Source organism: Microtus ochrogaster, chromosome 1 (genome assembly GCF_000317375.1).
Source record: "Microtus ochrogaster isolate Prairie Vole_2 chromosome 1, MicOch1.0, whole genome shotgun sequence".
Classification (NCBI taxonomy): Eukaryota; Metazoa; Chordata; class Mammalia; order Rodentia; family Cricetidae; genus Microtus; species Microtus ochrogaster.
The window spans coordinates 37674117-37695326 of NC_022009.1; the positions used below are offsets into that span (position 1 = coordinate 37674117).

At 41.9% G+C, this 21210-nt stretch overlaps 1 protein-coding gene across 9 annotated transcripts in view; it reads right to left on the reverse strand.

Annotated features, from left to right (window-relative positions):
- Atxn3 (ataxin 3) overlaps positions 1–19843 on the reverse strand; it is a 32197-nt gene extending 12354 nt beyond the window's left edge. For 5 of the 9 annotated variants that reach the window (XR_003377158.1, XM_005343466.3, XM_005343465.3 and 2 more), the window contains exons 1-7: positions 19737–19786; positions 10595–10759; positions 10357–10401; positions 8204–8289; positions 7744–7810; positions 4749–4836; positions 2035–2167 (exon numbers count right to left, since the gene is read on the reverse strand). Coding sequence is in view for 8 of the 9 variants with exons in the window: in XM_005343466.3 (XP_005343523.1) it covers positions 2035–2167; positions 4749–4836; positions 7744–7810; positions 8204–8289; positions 10357–10401; positions 10595–10759; positions 19737–19760 (608 nt within the window). In the remaining variant the exon portion in view is untranslated. Of the gene's footprint in view, positions 1–2034; positions 2168–4748; positions 4837–7743; positions 7811–8203; positions 8290–10356; positions 10402–10594; positions 10760–13878; positions 13949–18772; positions 18892–19736 lie in introns of those variants that run through there. The other 4 variants (XM_026780763.1, XM_013355629.2, XM_013355607.2 and 1 more) reach the window with 3 other exon arrangements.
- Between the last annotated feature and the right edge of the window lie 1367 nt (positions 19844–21210).

Consider the following 21210-nt stretch of genomic DNA (forward strand, 5'->3'; position numbering starts at 1 on the left):
TAAAGGCCTGAGCCACCACTACCTGGAGAGATCTTATTTCAAAAATCAAATCAATACAGATGATCCTCCAACAATATGTGGACATATCAAACTGCCTTATAAACATATTTAGGTCTATAGATTAATAGAGGTAAATAGTAAGATCTAATTGGTGGAGACATAACACACTTTGGTTACATAACAGAGAGAAATCAAGCAGGAACTGAGCTGGAAGCTTCCACTTTGCGGACCAGCTTTCATAGTGCTGGAAGGTGCTATGGAGGCTGCTGGAAGAGAAAAACCACTACCAGTCTTAGTCAGGCCCTGTCATGCTATGCTGTAATATATTGCCAGACAAGATGACTTGACTATTTTGGAGGGAAACCAACCACTTTTTTTCTTCTTCATCCACTTTATTTTATTTGAGACAGGATCTCACTATGTAGGTGACTCTGGCCGTCCTAGAACTCAATATATAGACCTGGCTGGTCTCAAACTCAGAGAACTCCACTTGTGTCTGCCTCCCGAGTGCTGGTATTAAAGACATGTACCACCATGCCTGGTCCAACCATTTTTTGATGGGATCTGAGGGTCACACCTCAGAAAGTAATTCATGCCTCGTACCATAAACCTGTCAAAAGCCCATAGGCCATATGGCTGAGGAGGTCATAGGCCCTAGGTGGGGGCAAAACTACTATTGTTTTACTAAATGGACAGGTCAAACACCCTTCCAAATACATTTAGACCTACAGATTTGTTCTTGATCAGAAAAAACTGTTTTGGGGGAGGGTTGGGTAGTAGATAACAGCTACGGCAAAGACTCAGAAGCCTTCAAAGTGCTTGAGAAGAAGTGACTGTTAAGTGCTCAGACTTAAAGAGGATCTCCTTATCAACCCTCAAGGAACTTCAGAGCAGGGGCAGAAAGAATGTTAAGAGCAGGAGATTAGGAAGGGATGCTCAGAAATGTTGTCTTCTGACTGTGACATGGCTGCTATACTCATACATAGCAGCGATGGTTACCAGCACAAAACCTTCACAAAGTTCAAGCGATCAACATTCCTGCATGGATATGCACTCATGAGCCCCCCCCAACCTCTAACTAAAGAGCTCCATGGCATTTATCACTGTTAAGGTAGAAGGAGTATAGACACTTAAGAAAAATTACTATACCACAGTAGTATAGTGTCATCCATGAGAGCAACACTAGTTACACTCAGTGAGCAATAAAATAAAATAAAATAAACCAAAAGAGAACAGGAAGGGGACATGCTGGAAAGGTAAAGAGATTCAAAGGGAACAGGAAGGGGTTAGGAGAGGGTAATGAGTGATGAACATAATAAAAATAATTATATTCATGTGTAAAATTGCTAAATAAATAATACTTTAAGATAAAGTAAAATTACATAAGCACATCAAAGTTTTGAATTCCCTGTTCCCCATCAAAGTATGTCCATATAATTTTAAAAAATGCCCAAGATTTAATGAATAAATGAAATGAAAATAGGGGATTGGGCATAACGGAATAGAACATTTGCCTAACATGAGGCTAATTCCTAGCAACATAAAAACAAATACACAAAATAAGATTAAAAAAAACAAAACAAGCTGGGCAGTGGTGGCGCACGCCTTTAATCCCAGCACTCGGGAGGCAGAGGTAGGCGGATCTCTGTGAGTTCGAGGCCAGCCTGGTCTAGAAGAGCTAGTTCCAGGACAGGAACCAAAAGCTACAGAGAAACCCTGTCTCGAAAAAAAAAAAAAAACAAAAAACCCTAACCTCTGGCAGTCTATGACCACACATTAACTACAAGCAGTAAATGCAGTATATGGAGCGATGGCTCCATAGTTAGTATCACTTCCTGCTCTCCAAAGGGCAAGTTCAGCTCCCAGCACCCACATCCTGCAGCTCACAATCACCTGTAACTCTAGCTCTACTGGATCCAATCCCAATACTGGCCTTGGTGGGCACTCACACAGACACAAAAAGTGTAAGCATGGACATTTAATTCTTCTGAGGGCATGCTACATCATATATTACACAATAGCAGTAAAATTTACCTCTGTTCTTTCAGTTGCACCAATTCTTCTCCAATAAGTTTTGGTCGATGCATCTGTTGGACCTTGATCATCTGCAAAAGTTGGTCAGCTTCGCAGTCTGGCAGATCCCCCTTAACAACAAATATAGAATAACCTAAAAAGAGGCAAAAACAAACTAAAACAACTAGTAGGAGGTTCAAACTTCATCTGAAATGATAGTTGACAGAAAGGTAACAGAGCACAGGAGGAAAAACAAGAGGTGAAATCCAGAAAGGCCTAACTTATGTGATGACTCTCACCTGGATCAGGATCGAGCCTCACTGCTCCCATCGATCAGACTCGGTGGCCACAGAGACAAAAGTAGTCCTGTCTACAAGGGCCCAGAGAAGCAGCGTCTGACCACATGACTACTTGCTACAAGTAAACAAGCAGGCAGGTAGAGGAGAGGCAGAGAAAAGGACCTAGACCCAATGGCTTCTGTTCAATCCTAGCTCTGCCACTCCCCAGTGCCATAGGGTCTGTCAATCATTCACCCATCTGTGTTGGTATCTCTAATTACTAAACAGTGATAAGGAACCTTCCTCAAATGGCAGGTGTGAAGTCACTTTTGGTGAATATATCCAATGACTGGTAACATGGAAAAAATAAGTCGCTGGAATATGTGCTGGAAATGGCAGCTCTTCACCCTGCTCCCTGCCCCATCCACAGAGCTGGGAAGCCAATTTTCTAACTGAAAACAGGAGCTGGGAAGCCAGAACCTCAAATACAGTCAGTGTGCCAATATGCCCCACGTTTTGGGAAACAATACACTGGTACAATGCAAATTTTAATAAACACTCACTCAATAAGACAGGTTTTCTCAGCTACAACTAAGTCCAACTTAATAAATGTTTTCTACCATTGATTTTCTTCAACTTCAATGAAACAAAGATTGAGAGGGCTGTTCACTAAAAAGAATATGTTCAACACATTTTCTTTTGACAAGGACAAGCTTATTCAGAGTTCAGATGTCTTGATGTGTTTTCTGCTAATTAACCTGTTTCTAAACCCCTAGAATCTGTATGTCAGCTCACTATGAAGAGAAGATATTCTGCCTTATGCAGACATCATACTAACTCTTGATTTTATTTAAGACTCTTAATTAATTTTCAGTGTGTTAGAAAACCACTAATTTGTAAAGTAAGTGTGTGATTATAATATATATTAAGTTTTTATAAAAGCGCTCTGGCTGCTTTATCAACATATCATATAGAAACTAATGTCCAAGAAGAAGGATTTTTCCTCAAATGGAAGCCTGAAAGAAAGCACATATAGGTAAGCAAGCAAAAGCAACCAATCAAACAACAACCATGGAAGTCAAGTCTTTTGGGGCTGGACAGACAGTTCAGCAGTTAAAAGTACTTGCTGCTTTTCCAGAGGATTCAGATTTGATTCCTAGCACTTGCATGGAGGCTCACAGCCAGTTCCAGAGGATCTAATGCCCTCTTCAGGCCTCCACAGGTACCAGGCACACACATGGTACATAGACATACATTTAAATAAAATGCTCATACACATAAAATACTAAAATAATTTTGAAAAAAGTCTTCTTGGACATGTCTGACTTGAAATCTTCCTGGACTGCCAAGTGAGAGGATGCCAAGCCCAGGACTGGTATTCAGAGGAATGTCTAAGCTAAAGCTAAAAGTCTGGGATTACACGTGTACAGATCATAAACTGTGATTAAAACAATGGAAAGCCATATAAGGAAGAAGATGAGATGGGAAAGGGTGTGACGATCCACAAGAGGAATCTGACAGAAGCGGTGGGTGAGACAGGCAGATGCCAATATGTAATTCCACTGTGTCATATTTAAGGACATAAGGAATCTAAGCACAGTTTGTTAACAGAGGCTAAGGTGACATCAATCACCATATCATCCCGAAATCAGCTCAAACCTGGTTAAAGTACCTAGGTTCCATTCACTCGAACACCCAGGGGTCAAGTAGATTTAGGGGGGAAAAGTTAACCAAGTCCAATTATTGAACCTGATTTCAATTCGGATTGAAGTGTGAAGAAAGCATCAGGGATGAGAGATAAGAGGCTTAAACACGGGTTAGCTGACGTCACAATAGCACTGGGGTTCGCTAGCTAGGGATACAGGTCAGAGCAGAGTTCTACCCCATATGCACACAGCCATGGGTTTTCAATCCCCATCACCACAAAGCACAATATTTTTAAAGCAAGATTATAGTGCCACTGTGAATATTTTAGTTAAAAAAAAATTACTTTTAAAGATTTCATCATGAAAATAGTTACAGAAAAAACAGTAGGGCAAACAGGAAGTAGGCAAGGTGTAAAGAAATAAGCCGCGTAGAGGTACAGGATGATCAAGAAATCATTTTCTTTCCTTTTACATTTCACATATGTCTATGAAATTTAGGAGGCCCAGTGAGAGTGAGAAGAGAGACTCGCGGGTTTATGGCAACCGACTAGAAGGGTTCAACAGGTGACAATGCACCAGAAATAGTTCTAATGAGAAAATTACAAATGGGCAAGCAGCTAGAGCTTCATAGGTAAGAGAAGCTCTCCATTCTAATCAATGGAAGCAGAGAGCTTTTACCCTGAGTTGCTCACCTACACTATAAGGGTGACTCACTGCTATTGTCAAGAGATCACACACTATTACACACACAAATAATGACTCAGTTTCGTTTAAGCTACCTTCAAAGATAAAATTTTTGGTATTTATTTACCTTCTTGCTGTAATTGAGCCAAGAATAGTGCGAGGTACGTATCTGATATTAATTCTGGACCCGTCAGGAGAGAATTCAAGTTAAACCACTAAAAAAAAAAAGAATTAATATTAAAGTTAATGAACAAAGTTATATGCAAAAATAATTTCTCATGTTAAACATATAACCTACCAAAATTTAGAATGACTGTCTAAATAAATACATCAAACTAAGATTCTTCTAACGTACTGAATACTGTGATTAGAAAAAAATGCTGTACAACAAATTAAGGCATAGACTTGAACTCCTTCTAAAAGCACAGAAGCTGATAGTACCTTAAAATGCCTTTACTGATAGCTATTAATTACGTGGTTTCAGGCTATCAGGCCAACATACCTACTCATGTCATAGTGACATGGGGGAAAATGATAGCTACACACTTTTTCACTTGGCCAAAAGACTACAATTTTTAAAAGGTAAACATTCTGGGGAAAGAATTTATAATCGCCATTTCATTTTAACAAGACCTCTAAGCTACCACTGAATGTGATTAACAGCATGACGTCACAACCTCAGAGGTGCCCTTACTTAAACAGAAAAATGCAAAAATGTTCCTAAGTCATGCTCAATTCCACGCACAACTAATGACTCTTCCTGGTTTTTGATAAGCCACAGAGTTCTTTTACCAATCATTTCTTTCTTTACACAGGGATCAGTGGCTTGCCTCAGAACAGATACACCAAGCCTCTGCCTCTTCAGCGTTGGTTAAAGGTGTGTGCCATCACACCTAGCTAAAAATCTGTTCCTAAACAAGAACATAAATCAGAACCAAGGACAAATAGACCAATACTAGCCATGTTCCATAACTGTCAAAGATAAAATAGTTCAAAATGTAAAAAGCCCAAAAAAGAGATAAATTTAAAAAGTAACAATGTTTCCTACAAATCACTACAAAGTTGCATACGAGTTTTACATTTCTAGGCCTTAAAAACGCAGTGGTTACTTTATTCAGAAAAATAACACGGGGTCCTAATTTTCTAAAGGCACAAATAAGCCCTCAATGACTACAAGGGAGGAGGGCAGAGAAGTCATACGGAATTGACTTGGCTCTTTGCAGAGGTGATTCTGTCCCAGTTCACATCTCCTTACCTGCTCTCCACACACCTTACAGAGAACATAAATATTGCTTTATCCTTAGCTTTTGGAGCAGGAGATTGAACCTAGAACCTTGTGATAATCATAAGCACCCATCCTGCTCATGATGAACAGTACCAAGCAATCACCGAAGACTGGGCTACTTCCAGATGGCCCAGTTAAAAGCTAACAATACAGTTTACTTAAAAATAAACAGATAAATATGTATATACACACACACATATCACACACACACACACAGTGCCCTTTCCTTTGAAATACCTAATTTTGTGTATATGTATGTATGTGCACCACGTGTGTGCTTAGTGCCCACAGAGGTCAGGGCCACTGGCTTCTATGGAACTGGAGTTACAGTCAGTTGTGAGGCACCCCATGGGTGGCAGGAACCAAATTCAGATCCTCTGCAAGAGCAGTAAGGTCATACCCACTGAGCTATATCTCCAGGTTTAATGTATTATTTCTTTTCTTTTCACATTTAATGTAATTTATTTATTCTTGGATTTTTTAAGGCAGGGTCTCAGATTTGACTGGCCAAAAACTCAAGAGATCTCCCTGTCTCTGCTAGAAGCAAAGATGAACACCTCCACACTCAGCATTTTTGCTTTTTACTTTAAAAAACAGCTTATTGAAGCAAAACTGTCTTGAAATAAACTGCTGTCCCTCTCCTTCTGTCTATCTTGAGGGTTTCACTATGTAGTCCAGGCTGGCCTTAAGGCCTCCCAAGGTCAGTCTCCTGAGAGTTGAGTCACAAGGTATGGGCCACTGTACTTGGATAAACTGCACATACTTCTGTTACAACCTGGGATTTTTGTTTTGCTTTGTTTAGTTTGATTTTTTTGAGACAGGGTTTCTCAGTGTAGCCTTGGCTGTCCTGGAACTCACTCTGTAGACCAGAGTGGCCTTCAACTCACAAAGAACTGCCTGCCTCAGCCTCCTGAGTGCTGGGATTAAAGGCGTGCACCACCACTGCCTGGCATCATTTACAAAAATGTTTGTATTACCCCCATTAAACCATCAACATCACCAAGAGAGTGAACACACTCTTCAGAGTCCAGTCTCTCGTGTTCCTTCTCTCCATCCCCAGCCATACACAAGTACTGGTCAGTCTACTGTCATCACTGTATCTGGCACTCACTTCTGAGATTCATCCACGCTGCTTGTGTATAAGCAGTTCATTCCCTTTGACTGCATGAGCTGCTTTCCAGTAACCCTTATCCAAACTGAACATTCTAAGAAGGCCGTTGCATGACTGCAGCTCTCAAAAGCATGGTAGTGGCGACTTTATGCAGATGTATTCCCCAGCAGTGGGACTGCCTGAATAATCCTGTCCCACTAATGTCAACTGCTAAATGTTTTGTTTGTTACTGACATTTTAGGCTTTGTTACAGTACTGTGCTAAACACAAATCGTCACACAAAAACATATTTAATGGTAAACACATGTGCCATATTTTAAATACAGAATATTTATACAAGTGATATAACCCGTATGTTTTTTTTTCTTGAAAAAACTGATTATCTTCAGCCGGGCGGTGGTAGTGCACACCTTTAATCCTAGCACTTGGGAGGCAGAGGCAGGCGGATCTCTGTGAGTTCAAGACCAGCCTGGTCTACAGAGCTAGTTCCAGGACAGGCTCCAAAACCACAGAGAAACCCTGTCTCGAAAAAACAAAAAAAAAAAAAAAAAAAAAAAAAAAACTGATTATCTTCTCTTAAGATATCCATTTTCTTATCTGTTGAACTGAGTCCAGGCTCAGGTAGAGTGCATAGGACCCTGGGCTTCAGCCTAAAGACACCAGTCACTTTAGTTCTACATGGAGTGTGGACTGTGGTTAGAGGTCAGAAAGGAGAAGAAATATTACCTGTTTTCCTAATTTTCTAACTGTAAACCAGTGTTCTTTATAATTGCATATAAAGGATCTTTCATTTCTAGAAAAGACAAAACATATACTGTTAATACTGTTACGTTGGGATATTAGGAGATATATACTAGCAAGTACAATAAAATTTCTATCAGTTAGAATACAGCTATACTTATGTGTTACTGATTTTAAAAAATAAAAATAATCTAACTCTATGCATTTTCCACAGGAGCTTAGGGATATTATGCCCCAAAGTTTGCACACCACTCAGGTTGGTGACTTCACTGGCACTGATTAGAAGGCAGCTGCTCAAGGGTACCAAAGGGTGACATGTGAAGTCCAAGGGCTTCAAATGCAGTAAGTATAAGGCAAAGACATTCACAATGAATTCGTCCTTATTCAGGAACTGTAGCTTTAAAAATCAAGTTTAAATAAAGAAATGTAGGGAGAAAAGTCTTACATAGGATCAATTCTGAGCCTCTGGTACTCTGGACTGTTGAATAGGATTAGTTCTAAACCCCAAACTTTCAAGGCATTGCTTATAACCTGTCAAAAGAAAAACAGCAACTTTTCATGAGCTAAAACTTCAAGTCCAAATTTAAGTAGCATAGCTACATTAATTATGTAAGCAACTGTACTTTACATATAAACTTTTGAGAATAGTTTTTAAAAATTATGTCCCCGTGATAACCCACTGAAGCCATAAATAATATATACATGTGAATTTAATTTCATTGTTTTTTTTTATTATTTTTGTTTACATGTATTAGTGTGTCTGAGTGAGTATAGACCATTGTGTAAGTGCCTGGGGAGGCCAGAAGAGGATGTCAGGTCCCCAAACCGTGGAGTTACAGGCAATTGTAAGAAGCCTAATGTGGGTGCTGGGAAGTGAACTAGTCCTCTGAAATACCACTAAGCATTCTTAAATGTGAAGCCATCTCTATAACCCCTACAGCTCCATTTTATACCCACTGTAAACTAGTTCACTACATACAGTCACTGTACAACTAGTCCATCACATACACCCACCTGCAACGGCAGTGACCAAAAGCACATAAAGTAAATTCTCCCTGGTCATTTAAAAATAAGCTTCAGGGGCTGGAAAGATGACTAAGTGGTCAACAGTGCATGCTGCTCTTATGGGGCCGAAGTTCAGTTCCTAGCACCCATGTCAGGGGACTCATAATCACCTGTAATTTCAGCTCCAGAGCTCCATGGCCCTCTTCTGGCCTCCACAGACAGTAGTACTCATGTGCACATACCCACACATATTCATATACATACACAAATAATCTTTAAAATAAAAGTAAATCTTCTTTAAGTTTGATATATTTTAGAATTCTGTAGTCATGAACAAAAAGTCAAACCTGATTATTGCAAACTGAGAAAAATGGAAAGACATTTGAGAAAATGTTCTATCTTTCCTCCCATGTGGGCAACAAAGAAACAAGCACACTATGTAGTAACTAAGTGTAAGGGAGCAGTAAAGCAGTGTGGGCTGTGCCAACCATGACCCATGATCCTAGCTAAGGGTCAATAGTCCTCATACTGCCACAGTGAAGTACTGGGGGGAAGTGCTAGAGAATGGAGACTCTACGAGGGTAGCATAGAAAGAATTTCTAAAGTAAATACTTGCAGAAATAGATCTCTTAAAAAACATTCTGAAAGAAGTTAGACAACCCAAATCGTTAGAATGAAAGATCCACAGGTAAAAGAGCCCCACAAACACATGAATTTAGACATGGTGGCTCCCAATTGCAATCCCAGCACCTAGGAGACCAAAACATGACTTTGGAAAGTTCAAGACCCGGTGAGGCTACAAAGCAACACCTTGTCTATAGAAGCCAACCAAACATATATACATAAATCACTGCAGGGTTAGAGGTTTTCTCTAGGGCAGAATACTTGTCAGTATGTGACAAGACTTTATATCATCCCTAGCACTATAAAGAAAAACTACCACAGAATTAAAATGGAGCCTAATGAGTCTTGGCTCTGCAGTAGAGTCTGAGCACCTGTGAGTCTTTGGAGCCAATCCCAACCCCATCCTCCAAAAGGGCTACAAATTACCATATAGATCAGAAGCCACAGAGGAACTACAGGAATCCAATCCTGTAGGATGATTTAAATGAAGGCTTCAAGGCACTGCAACTTCTCAGATGTACCAGGGATAATAAGTTTGAAGTACTGTAATTTATTAGAATTAAAGCTATTAGCACCTACATGCAAATTAAGCAATCTCAGGAAGCAAGTTTTAAAGGCCCTGTTCTAAACTGAGAACGGTAGCACACACTTGTAATTCCAGTCTGGAGGCACAGATGGGAAGACAAACAAAGACCCAAACCAGCCAGGACTATAGTGAGACCCTGCTTGTTCCCAGAAAGCAAGAGAGCAAAGCCCTGCTCTAAAGTGAAGAGTCTACAGTCCTAATGCTCATCTCTCTTTGCGCTGCACTCCGGAGCAGTCATATCTTCTACAGACAGTTTACTGAGGGAATTCCGGAAGGCTCCACCGTTACAGAAAAAGCTATGCCAGGCTGTGTACATCAACCACAAACTGAGCATAAGCACAGCAGCACTGAAAATGAGACAGCACTTCGCAGGGACTACTTACCTGAATAGAGAAAAAGCCGCTGTCGTCCATATTTCCAGAAGGCTGCTGTGGGCAGAGAGGATGGGAAAAGAATTAAAACTGTCATTAGGGTGCACATTTATAAGAACACACTGTACCAAGTGAGGAGCAGAGTTATAATTAACAAGTCAGACTCCTATGGCGAGAATGGCTCATCCTCCTTTAAAGAGCACCCGTATTTTAAAAATAAAATGGGATTTGGAGAGTCTGAAATCAGTACCTGTAAAAATGTGCGGTAGTCTTCACTGGTAACTCCTCCTTCTGCCATTCTCATCCTTTCTTCTTCATCAAGCTGGTGTGCAATAGAGGATAGCTCCACAGGGCTAAAATATTCCCCTTGCAATAGATTATTCAGGCAATGCTGAGCACAAAGTGAGCCTTCTTGCTAGTGTTTCCAAAAGAGTAAATTTAAATGTGATTTATTAAGTGGATCTGTATAGTATATTCTAAAAATGTAATTACTAACTTTATAATACAGTTAAAACAAACCTCATAAACCTTAGGCAAATCTGATTTTACAAGTATACACATTTTCATTTGTCTATGTTTATTTTACAGCTATATAACTATAGGAACAAAAATGAAAAATGATTTACTGAATAACTTCATCCATCCAATCTCATATAAGCCTAAAAATTACCCTATAAAAACATTTAGCCTTTTCAATTTTTCAGTACCTAAAAGAATTCCTCTTTGGAGATTCCATGGCAAGTGACTACTACAAAAGGGGAGTGTTATCCCCTGGAACATCCATTCTTCTAAAGTTAGTCACTATCTGACCTGAAAGCCTGTCCTTTTAAACTTAAGAGCTGGTGTAAGCGGGACAGTTCTGTCTCAGGTTAAGACTCACAGTTCTAGAGGCTCTTGGCCAACTCTGCAGACTCATTCCATGTAGCATAGAGAAAAAAGAACTGTCCCAAGCTGAAGACAGTCCACACCCATGAGTGGACAAGCTAGTAAAAGAAGCCAAGTTCAGCTCCCTAAGAGATCCTTAGCATCCTCTCTTCAAGAGTAGGTACAACATCCCATGAACCTAGGGGCTTCTAGTGCTGGTTAGTTGGCTTTCATACACAACTGGGACCCAACCCAACTCCAAGTCCAGATTGCCTGACTGAGCAGGCTTCATCACTCTCCTAGTCCTAACCCTGTTGTTTTCCTACGCTGCAGGTACAGAAGGGAGACTCCTGAGTAGGTGTGTTGGGTGGACACAGACCCTAAGTATGCTTTTCTGGGAGGCAAAGGCAGATGGGAGAACACTTCCTCTGTTAACTCTGGCCTCCCGAACTCAACCTGCCAGGCACCATGACTCCTGGTCTGAGCTATGTCACATGGCAGGCGATGACTCGAAAGAGCACCTTTCAAGATGCATTTCCCCATGATGAATCACTGTTAGAGGGACAATATATAATTGTTGAAGTAGATGCAGAATACATGTCTGTTATGGAATAAGAGGGCAGAGTTCAGAGAGCTTGAGTCTGACACAAAGCCAAAGAAAGCTTATCTTCATAGTCCTCTAAGTAACGTTGCCCCAGAATGGCTCAGAGCTAGTTGCAGTTACATGGTGGCAGAATTCTTTGTCTCTGCCTCTTTTCCCTTCTACTGTTGATCTATTACTAGGAGCAACTTCCACCAAACACTGACTACTCTCAAGTAGAGATATACAGACATTCTACTTAAACCCTAGTGGAAATGCAAGCACTACACAAAGAAGTCAAGAGGCTAAAAACATACAAATTCATGAGTTATCAGGGAAATGTATATCAAAACCACAACACAGGGCAGGAGGTGGCTCAGCAGGTAAAGGTGCCTGATGTCAATCCCCAGATACTACTGTAGAAGAAGGGAATGATGCCTGAGTACTTGCCCTCTGACCTCCACATGCACACCTGGCCACCCACATGCCAGCACTCGCATGCATGTCTCATACATACAATGATGAAAAAATATTTTTAAATATTACACTTATTGACTGATTGACGGCTGGAGGGATGCAGAAGGACAACTTTTAGGATTCAATTTCTACTTTCACAAAGTGGATCCCAAGGATCAAACTCATGTTATAAGGCTTGCTGAGCTATCTTAAAAACGCTTTTGTTATTGTTGTTGAGACAAGGTCTCACTTTGTAGCCCAGGCTGTCCTGGAACTCATTATATAAACCAGTCTGGTCTCGAACTCATAGAAATCTGTTTGCCTCTGACTCCAAGTGCTGGGATTAAAGGTGTGCACCACCACCACCTACCTAAAAAAAAAATTACTTTTATAAAAGAAAATTTCACAGTGTGTTACTACTATCCAGTCTCAAGATCAGCTATTAGAGTGAAGAGGTTTAGAAACACAGACAACAGTTGTTACAGGAGCAAATATAACTTAGCAAAACCATTGTACAAGAACCTTTATCTCACCAGAGCTCATAATCTCTGTATTCTGTGGTGACGCACATACACTGCAAATGCACTCACCAAAGCACTACTTGTAGGCTTCCAAACTGGAAAGCACCCAAAGACAGTTTAGATCATAGAACTGTATATACATTGTATATGAATAAAAGTAAATTAAAGTAACTGTAACAATATGGATGAATCTCACAAATACTTTTAAAAAATAAAAAACACACAACACTCAAAAGAGTAGACACCAGAGCTAAGGATGTAACTAGTATGTGCAAGGCCATGGGTTCAATCCCTACTACCACCACCAAACTAAGACAGCAAAGGTACAGGGTGCAGCAAATGAGAGGAGCCTAGTGACCTAAATTCCATCCCTGGAACCTACTTAAAAGTCGAAGAGAACATTCCACAAAGTTTCCCCTGATCTCTATATACATACAGAGGTTTGTGTCCATTCGTACAACATATCATGTAGAAACACAAGAATAATAACTTATAAAATTAAGAGTTTACAAATACACAAAATTAATCTCTTAATCCACAATGGCAGAATTGCCTGGCAGAAGTAAGTGCAGGAAGAGCTAGCTCCTGGAAGAGAGGATTAAGGGGATTTGGAATGTAGGTGTAGGGAATAAGCCCAGCCCCTTAGGGGGCCTGTTCGCCTCGGGCGAATGTTTACTTATAAATTGGGCAAGCGGGAGCCTGGGCACCCCTTCTGCTTTCCTGGTCTCCGCGGGAACGGTGGTTCTGTAAGTCTATTTCCCCAGTAAAGCTGTATATATTCTTACAATCTGTCTACGTTCATTTACACCGTTACATTTAGGCAAACAGTCTATGATTCCATGTGTGTTTCCTTGACTGCACACTCTCATGACTTGTGTGTTCTTGTGTATGACATACTTAATTTAAAGCATTCAGACTAGGTTAGGCAGTGGTGGCAAACGCCTTTAATCCTAGCACTTGGGAGGCAGGCGGATCTCTGGGAATTTGAGGCCAGCCTGCTCTATAAAGCAAGTTCCAGGACAACCAGGGTTATACAGAGAAATCCTGTCTCAGAAAACAAACAAAAACAAAACAAACCATTCAAACAAGAAGGCCAGGCATGGCAGTGCATACCTTTAATCCCAGCACTCAGGAGTCCAAGATAGGTGTATCTCCGTGAGTCACCTACATATTGAGACCTCATCTCAAAAAGAAAAGAAAAGAAATCAAGAAACATCTAGCATGGTGACCAGGCACTCAATTTGGGGAAGCAGTTATGACACAATCTTCAGTCCTATTACTAGGCAATATGTTTCAGTGTGGCATTCTTAAACTATGATCACCATACTTTTTAAAGATATTTGTGTGTGTGTGTGTGTGTGTGTGTGTGTGTGTGTGTGTGTGTGTGTGTGTGTGCGTGCTGTCTGCATGTATATCTGCACCATACACATGCCTGGCATTCACGGAAGCCAGAAGAGTGGAGCTGGATCTTCTGAGACTAGAGTTGCAGAGGGTTGAGTCATCATCATACAGGTCTAGGAATCCTGGGTTCTCTGAAGAGTAGCCAGTGTTCATAATCTCTGAGCACTGAGCCACCTCTCTAGCCCCTAGTCACCATATTTAATATACAGAAATAGTGACATCCAAAATTTTGATAAAAAAATTCTTGCTATTACAGATTGGGGCTTTGGAGACTGGAGAAATGGCTCAGCAGGTAAAAATACTTGCTATTCTTGCAGAGGATTTGGGTTCGGTTCCTAGCATGTACTGGGAACTCACGACCAGCTGTAATTCCAGTAATGCCCTCTCCTGGCCTGCTCAGTCACTTTATGAAAATGGTACACTTTAACTCATGTAGGTACTCATATACATAAAATAAATGAAGTCTATAGCCGGGCGGTGGTGGCGCACGCCTTTAATCCCAGCACTTGGGAGGCAGAGGCAGGCGGATCTCTGTGAGTTCGAGATCAGCCTGATCTACAGAGCTAGTTCCAGGACAGGCTCCAAAGCCACAGAGAAACCCTGTCTCGAAAATAAAAAAAAAAAGGGGGGGCTGGAGAGATGGCTCAGCGGTTAAGAGCATTGCCTGCTCTTCCAAAGGTCCTGAGTTCAATTCCCGGCAACCACATGGTGGCTCACAACCATCTGTAAAGAGGTCTGGTGCCCTCTTCTGGCCTGCAGACATGCACACAGACAGAATGTTGTATACATAATAAATAAATAAACATTTAAAAAAAAAGAAAATAAAAAAAAAATCCAAGTATGTATCTCATTATGCCCAGTTTATGTGGTACTGAGGATAGATAAAACTCAGGCCTGAGCCGGGCAGTGGTGGCGCACGCCTTTAATCCCAGCACTCGGGAGGCAGAGGCAGGCGGATCTCTGTGAGTTCGAGACCAGCCTGGTCTACAAAAGCTAGTTCCAGGACAGGCTCCAAAACCACAGAGAAACCCTGTCTCGAAAAAACAAAAAAACAAAAAAACAAAAAAAAAACTAACTCAGGCCTGAGCTACTTTCCCAGTCCCTAAAATATTAGTTTTTTTATTAAGAAAAATAAGCACTTAAAATCAAACCATGACCAAGTAAAATGGTACTGCTACCAGAAATATGCTCTATACTTCTAATATGATTAGTGGAAGGAAAAAACAAATTGTTTGAAACAATTTAAAAATTGGGCTGGAGAGAGTAGTTAAGAGCACAGACTGTTCTCCCAAAGGACCAGGGTTCAATTCCCAGCACCCACATGGCAGCTCACAACTGTCTGTAACTCCAGTTCAAGAGCATCTGGCACCCTCACACAGACATGCATTTTTTTCTGTCTTACTGCCACTGCCTGAGTTAGCTTGTTCCCCGTTTCTAATCAGGGTTTTACCCAAGTGGGGAGCTAGCAAGAAGGCTCAACAGGTCAATATCTGCTTGCTGTGATCATAAAGACCTGAGCTCAATTCCCAGGACCCACACGGTGGGAGGAGAGAACCACCTCCCACTAAATTGCCCTCTGACCTCCACATATACACTGTGGCCTGTATGGAGCACCACAATACATACAATGCAACAAAATGTAATAAAACACTTTTAAGTATTTCACCCAAGTAAAAGAAAAACTTACTTTGCTACTAAAATCCTATGACTTGGGATCCATATTTTACTGTATTGGGACCAGAAGGTGAACATACTCCACTTCCAGTTCTATCAAGATGGTCTATAAAATCACAAAAGGGAACTGTAACCAAGTCACTCCCCCAGGTTTTTGGTTCCAACCTCAAACTAGGTAAAACCCCAGTGAAAGTAATAAGTATAATAGAAAATATACAACCCTAATGGTATTTTCAAAAATAGACCAATAGTGGACTGGTCTTCCTGGGTGGGTAAAGACTGTGTGACTCAGAGCTCACACCACAGCCATAGCTTATTGTCACCACCTCTTTAATGCTTAATGTTTTCCTATTCCTTCATTTTTGTTTTACGCTTGAGACTGGTCCCTTGCCCATATTAAGTAAGTGCTCTACCACTGAACTACACTACACCCACAGATCTCTTCTGTTCCTTATTTAGTATGGGGTTCAGCAAACACAAGGACCTAGTAGTACTGTAGCAGTTACCAGTTCTGGACAGTGTCTTAGCATGCATGACTTTGAGGCAGCTAATTTCTGTCATTAACTACAGAGGCAAAAAAAGAAAATTAAAGAGATAATAAAGAACTTATCCAGAATCCTACAAGCAGCAATTAGCAGAGCTGGAGTTCAAACCCAAGCAGAAGTTTCAAGTCTGTGCTGTTACCATTTCCTCAAATCAATTATTTGGAATTAGGCTTTCCATAATCCCCACATATCTTGAATATCACTAAGAGCCTCAACCACAAAAGGGTACAATGGATGTGACAAGGTCAATGCTCAGCCTCTTCTCCATCTTTTTGGGTTTCACATTCCCAATTCACACTACACTGAAAGGAGAGATACAGACTGCACCAAACGAAGTCAGTGCTCGAAGCACTAACAAGAGTGGCAGAATACAGGCACTAGAATTAGAGCAACAACAAAACACTGCATCCACGAAAGCAGCTGGTATTGGTAATTTACTATTAGTAGATGGTAAACTCTATAGCTCATGGGTCCAAGTTCAATCTTCCTCAATAGCCAAAAACTGTATTTTATTTAAAAAAAATAATTTAGAGAGGACTACAAATACAGCACATAAATGAAACTTATATGGCCTGAAAGGTTTAAAATATTTAGAGACTAGGCATGGTGGTGTGAGACTTGAATCCCAGCTGGGCGGTGGTGGCACACGCGTTTAATCACAGCCCTGGGAAGGCAGAGGCAGGCAGATGGATCTCTGTGCATTCAAGGCCAGCCTGGTCAACAAGAGCTAGTTCCAGGACAGCCTCCAAAGCTACAGATAAACCTTTTCTTGGAAGGAGGAAAAAAAGGAGACTTGAATACCAACACTTGGGAGGGAAAGGCAGCTGGATCTTTGTGAGTTCAAGTTCAAGGTCAGCCTGGTCTACAAAGCAAGTTCCAAGCCAGTCAGGGCTAAACAGTGGGACCGTGTCTTAAAATAAATTCAGGACTTGTAGCCTTTAAATAAATAGAACCACATACCTTTTAGAGTAGTGGTTTTCAACCTTCCTAATGCTGCAACTCCTTAACACAATTCCTTCCCCAACCACAAAAGTACCTTCGCTGTTACCTAATAACTGTAATTTGCTACTGTTATGAATCATAATATAAATATCTGATAAACAGAGAGTCTTGGGTAACCCCTGTGAAAGTGTCATTGGATCCCCAAAGGATTAGAACCTACAGGTTGAGAATCACTGTTTTAGATGCTCAAGGAACTCTTTACCCCTGCTCATATGCACACAGTCTTACTCAAGCCAAGAATTCTGGTTATTCTACTGTCTCAGCATACTGAATAGCTGACATTATAGACATATACCATGTGCTTAACTAAATTTACTCACACTGGAGATCTACTAATGGACAACCGCTTTTATTTACTGTTTTTGTTTCGTTTTGTTTTGAAGACAGGATCTCTCTACCCAGCCCTGACTGTCCTGGAACTCACTATGTGTATACAGGTTGGCCAAGAACTCAGAGATCTGCCTGCTTCTATCTCCTAAATGCTGGGATTAAAGGCCTGGACCACCACCATGCCTGGCTGATAACTGTTTTTATATTCTAACTTGTATTCTAATAAATACTCAAAGGGGCAAAGGTAAAATTAATTTCTAGAGGAAGTGGTTAAGGCTTCTCTAAATGACCCTTTGATTTAGGCTAGCACTTTGGATATAATGGTTCAGTAGTTGCTTTCACTGAAACCTGCTCAAATGAGGAATAATCAATATTATAAAGAAGAGATGGTGGGGGCTGGAGAGACAGCTCAACAGTTAAGAGTACTGGGTGCTCCTCCAGAGGCGAGGACCCAGGTTCAATTCCTAACACCCACATGGCTGTTCACAACTCTCTGCAACTCTAGTTCTGGGGGATCTTCTGGCTTCAGTGGACACCAAACACACAATGCATAAATACACACAAAGGCAAAACAACCATTCAAAAATATTTTTTAACACATTAAGTGCCCTAGAGATGACTTGATGTGTAAAGGAGCTTGCTGTGAAAGCCGAGTTAGATCCCTGGAACCCACACCAGGTTGGAAGGAGAGAATGGACTTTATAAAGTTGTCCTGACCTCCACACAGGCACACACACACGCATCATACACACATGGTAGTAATAAAATGTTTTTTAAAAGAATGCATGAAGCAGTGTATAAAGGGTTCAAAGTCTACCACATTTCAAATGGTTTCTAAGCCAAAGCCTTTGGAAAATTAATTACAAATGTATGGGGGGGGGCTGCTAGGAGCATGGCACGTGGCTGTAATTCCAGCGCTCAGGAGGCAGAGAAAGGAGGATGTGAAGGTTGGAGTCTGAAGCCAGCTTGGGCTGTCACAAACAAACTAGCTCCAGTTCCAAAACTGTCAGAAAAGTCTTCTCAAGAGCACTTCATTTAACAATTTCTTGATTTACATCTCTTTTGGTCTTCCTTTGCAGTGCATGAACTTTAAATGCCTTGAATAGATGCTCAATTACAAGTACTCAACAAAACAAAGACGCTTTGCTCCTACTAAATAATAGCACTAGCCCGCAACTCTCGCCAATCCTAAAACGATTATGAAACACGGTATCATATGCCAAAGTTGTCTGAGGAACACCCAAAAGATCTTGATAATTGTACACGAGTAAAGACCAGTTTCTCAAGATGTCACAACAATTCTTCTAAGTGTAGTCACTCAGGAAGGTGAGGAAGAAACTACCCGGATCGAACGGCAGAAAGATTCTAATCTATTCCATAATACCTAAAAACAAAGCTGGCCTCCTAGTCCGGAAATTTGGGGTAGCAAACCAAACCCAAACATCCCGTAATAAAAACTCTTATGACGACTTCCCTTAGGGACTTCCTACTTTACTTCCCAAGTGTCAGGCCCTTCAATGGGAGAGCCACGGTAAAAACTGCTTGAAGGACGAGGGATTGACATCAAGATCTAAATGTACGGGACATTCCAATACAGAACTGAGTTGAAGAGAAAAGTTGATTCTGCCAGAGGATAGGGCGAGGGCGGGGGTGGAGTTGGGAAGGGTCCACCAGGTGTGAAGAGGTGACTCGCTAGACTAGACTCTAGGGGAGAAGACAGAGAAACCCGAAAAGGCGTGGCGAGTGAAAAAGGAACGCCCGCGCTAACCCTCTGGGTGAAGCCCCCGAAATGCCAATCGAGCGCTGGTTACCCGCCCGGTCCTCTGGGGCGAGGGCGCCAGGGGCGCATGTGGGAGGCTTCCCGAGCAGAGCCGTGGAGAGGAGGCAGGAAGCGCCCCTCACCCAGCCAGGTTGGGATGGGGGCGCTCGGGCCCCGCCCTGAGCTCCTGAGGCGGCGACGCTGCTCCCCACACCCGCCGCCGAGCCCCGGACAGCTCCCCACCGAACGCCCACACTCACTTTCTCGTGGAAGATGGACTCCATGTTTATTTGTCTGGAGCCAACGGCCCCGGCGCGGAGCTACCCCCTCGAGCAGCTCCGCCCTCGGTCCCACCCCTCCACCCTGCCCCGCCCCTCTCTGCCCACGTGCCTCCCATTAACCAATCACTACTGCGGGCGCACGTCACGAGGCGCGCGGAGCCAGGAGCGCGGGGCACGTGACCTGGGCGGCGGGTCCCCCGGGCGCTTGTTCTCCCGCTGCGTGCGCGGTGCTGCGGCGCCGCCTGCCGTGCGGAGGAGCTTCTCCGCCTTCCGCGGTTCGCTGAACCGTCTTGTGATTGTAGGGTTCGGGATGAGGATCCTCGCGTCCAGATTTTAGGGCTTTTTTTTCTTTTTCATCTTCTTTGGTACTTTCTGCCTAACTGCATGTAATTAACACCTCTTTCAAGAAAAGCTATTCTCTCAATACCTAGTACTTATGTTAAAAAAAAAAAACTATAGCTAATATGTATTGAGGGTTGACTTAGCCCACTTCTAAATGCATTTTAATACGTCATCTTTTGATGTGTGTGTGTCTGTTGTAATATTATACAAATGAGGAAACGGAGACACGAAGAAAGTAGGGACAGCACAGTGTCCAAGATAGTTTTGCTTGTTGAAATGAATATCAGGTCACGGGGTAAGTGCTCTAGTTCTGAAGGAGGAAGCATCGGTGGGGAAGTTCAAAGTCCAACAAAATGTTGGGAAAGATTAAGCATAGGATGGGCGCAGATCTTGCACCATGAAACCATTTTAGATTCGTTAAAGTCAGCAAGGAAACTGGGTACGAAGGCTCTTTTTGTTTTTCAAGACAGGGTTTCTCCGTATGTAGCTTTGGAACCAACCTGTCCTGGAATTTCCTCTGTAGACCCGGCTGGCCTCAAACTCACAGAGATCCCCCACCTGTCTCTGTTTCCCCGAATGCTGGAGTTAAAGTGTGCCGCCACCACCACCCAGCAACGACGGTTCATTCTTACAATGCTTGTACCTGAAGGTGGCGGAAGAGTATATTGATTTGGAGGACAGCTGGCATATGCCAGACTGTAGCCTGGGTTACATAGAACGACCCTGCCCCTTTGAGACACACACACAAGAAAAGAGGCAACAAGCCATCAAAGAATTTTAAAACTAGGGATATGGGGTCAAATTAGTATTTCAGAGTCTCATTGGGGAACAGAATACGTGAAGGCATTTTAGGAGAAATGAAGAGATGATGGTGGTCAGAACTCCAATAGTAATTTGAGGGATGGAGAGAGACCATTTGGAAGCCTTAGGAGGCAGACTCAGAAGAATCCAGTGGGAAAGGGGGTGTTGTTAAGAAAGACTTCTGGGTTTCTGCTGTAGGCACTACCTATAGCAGGAGTAATGCTATTAGAAATACTTTGCAGAATGATCAAGGTCTTGGGAAGAGAAAACAAAGGTTTAGTTTGGGGAATAATGAGTTTATTTGTTTTTT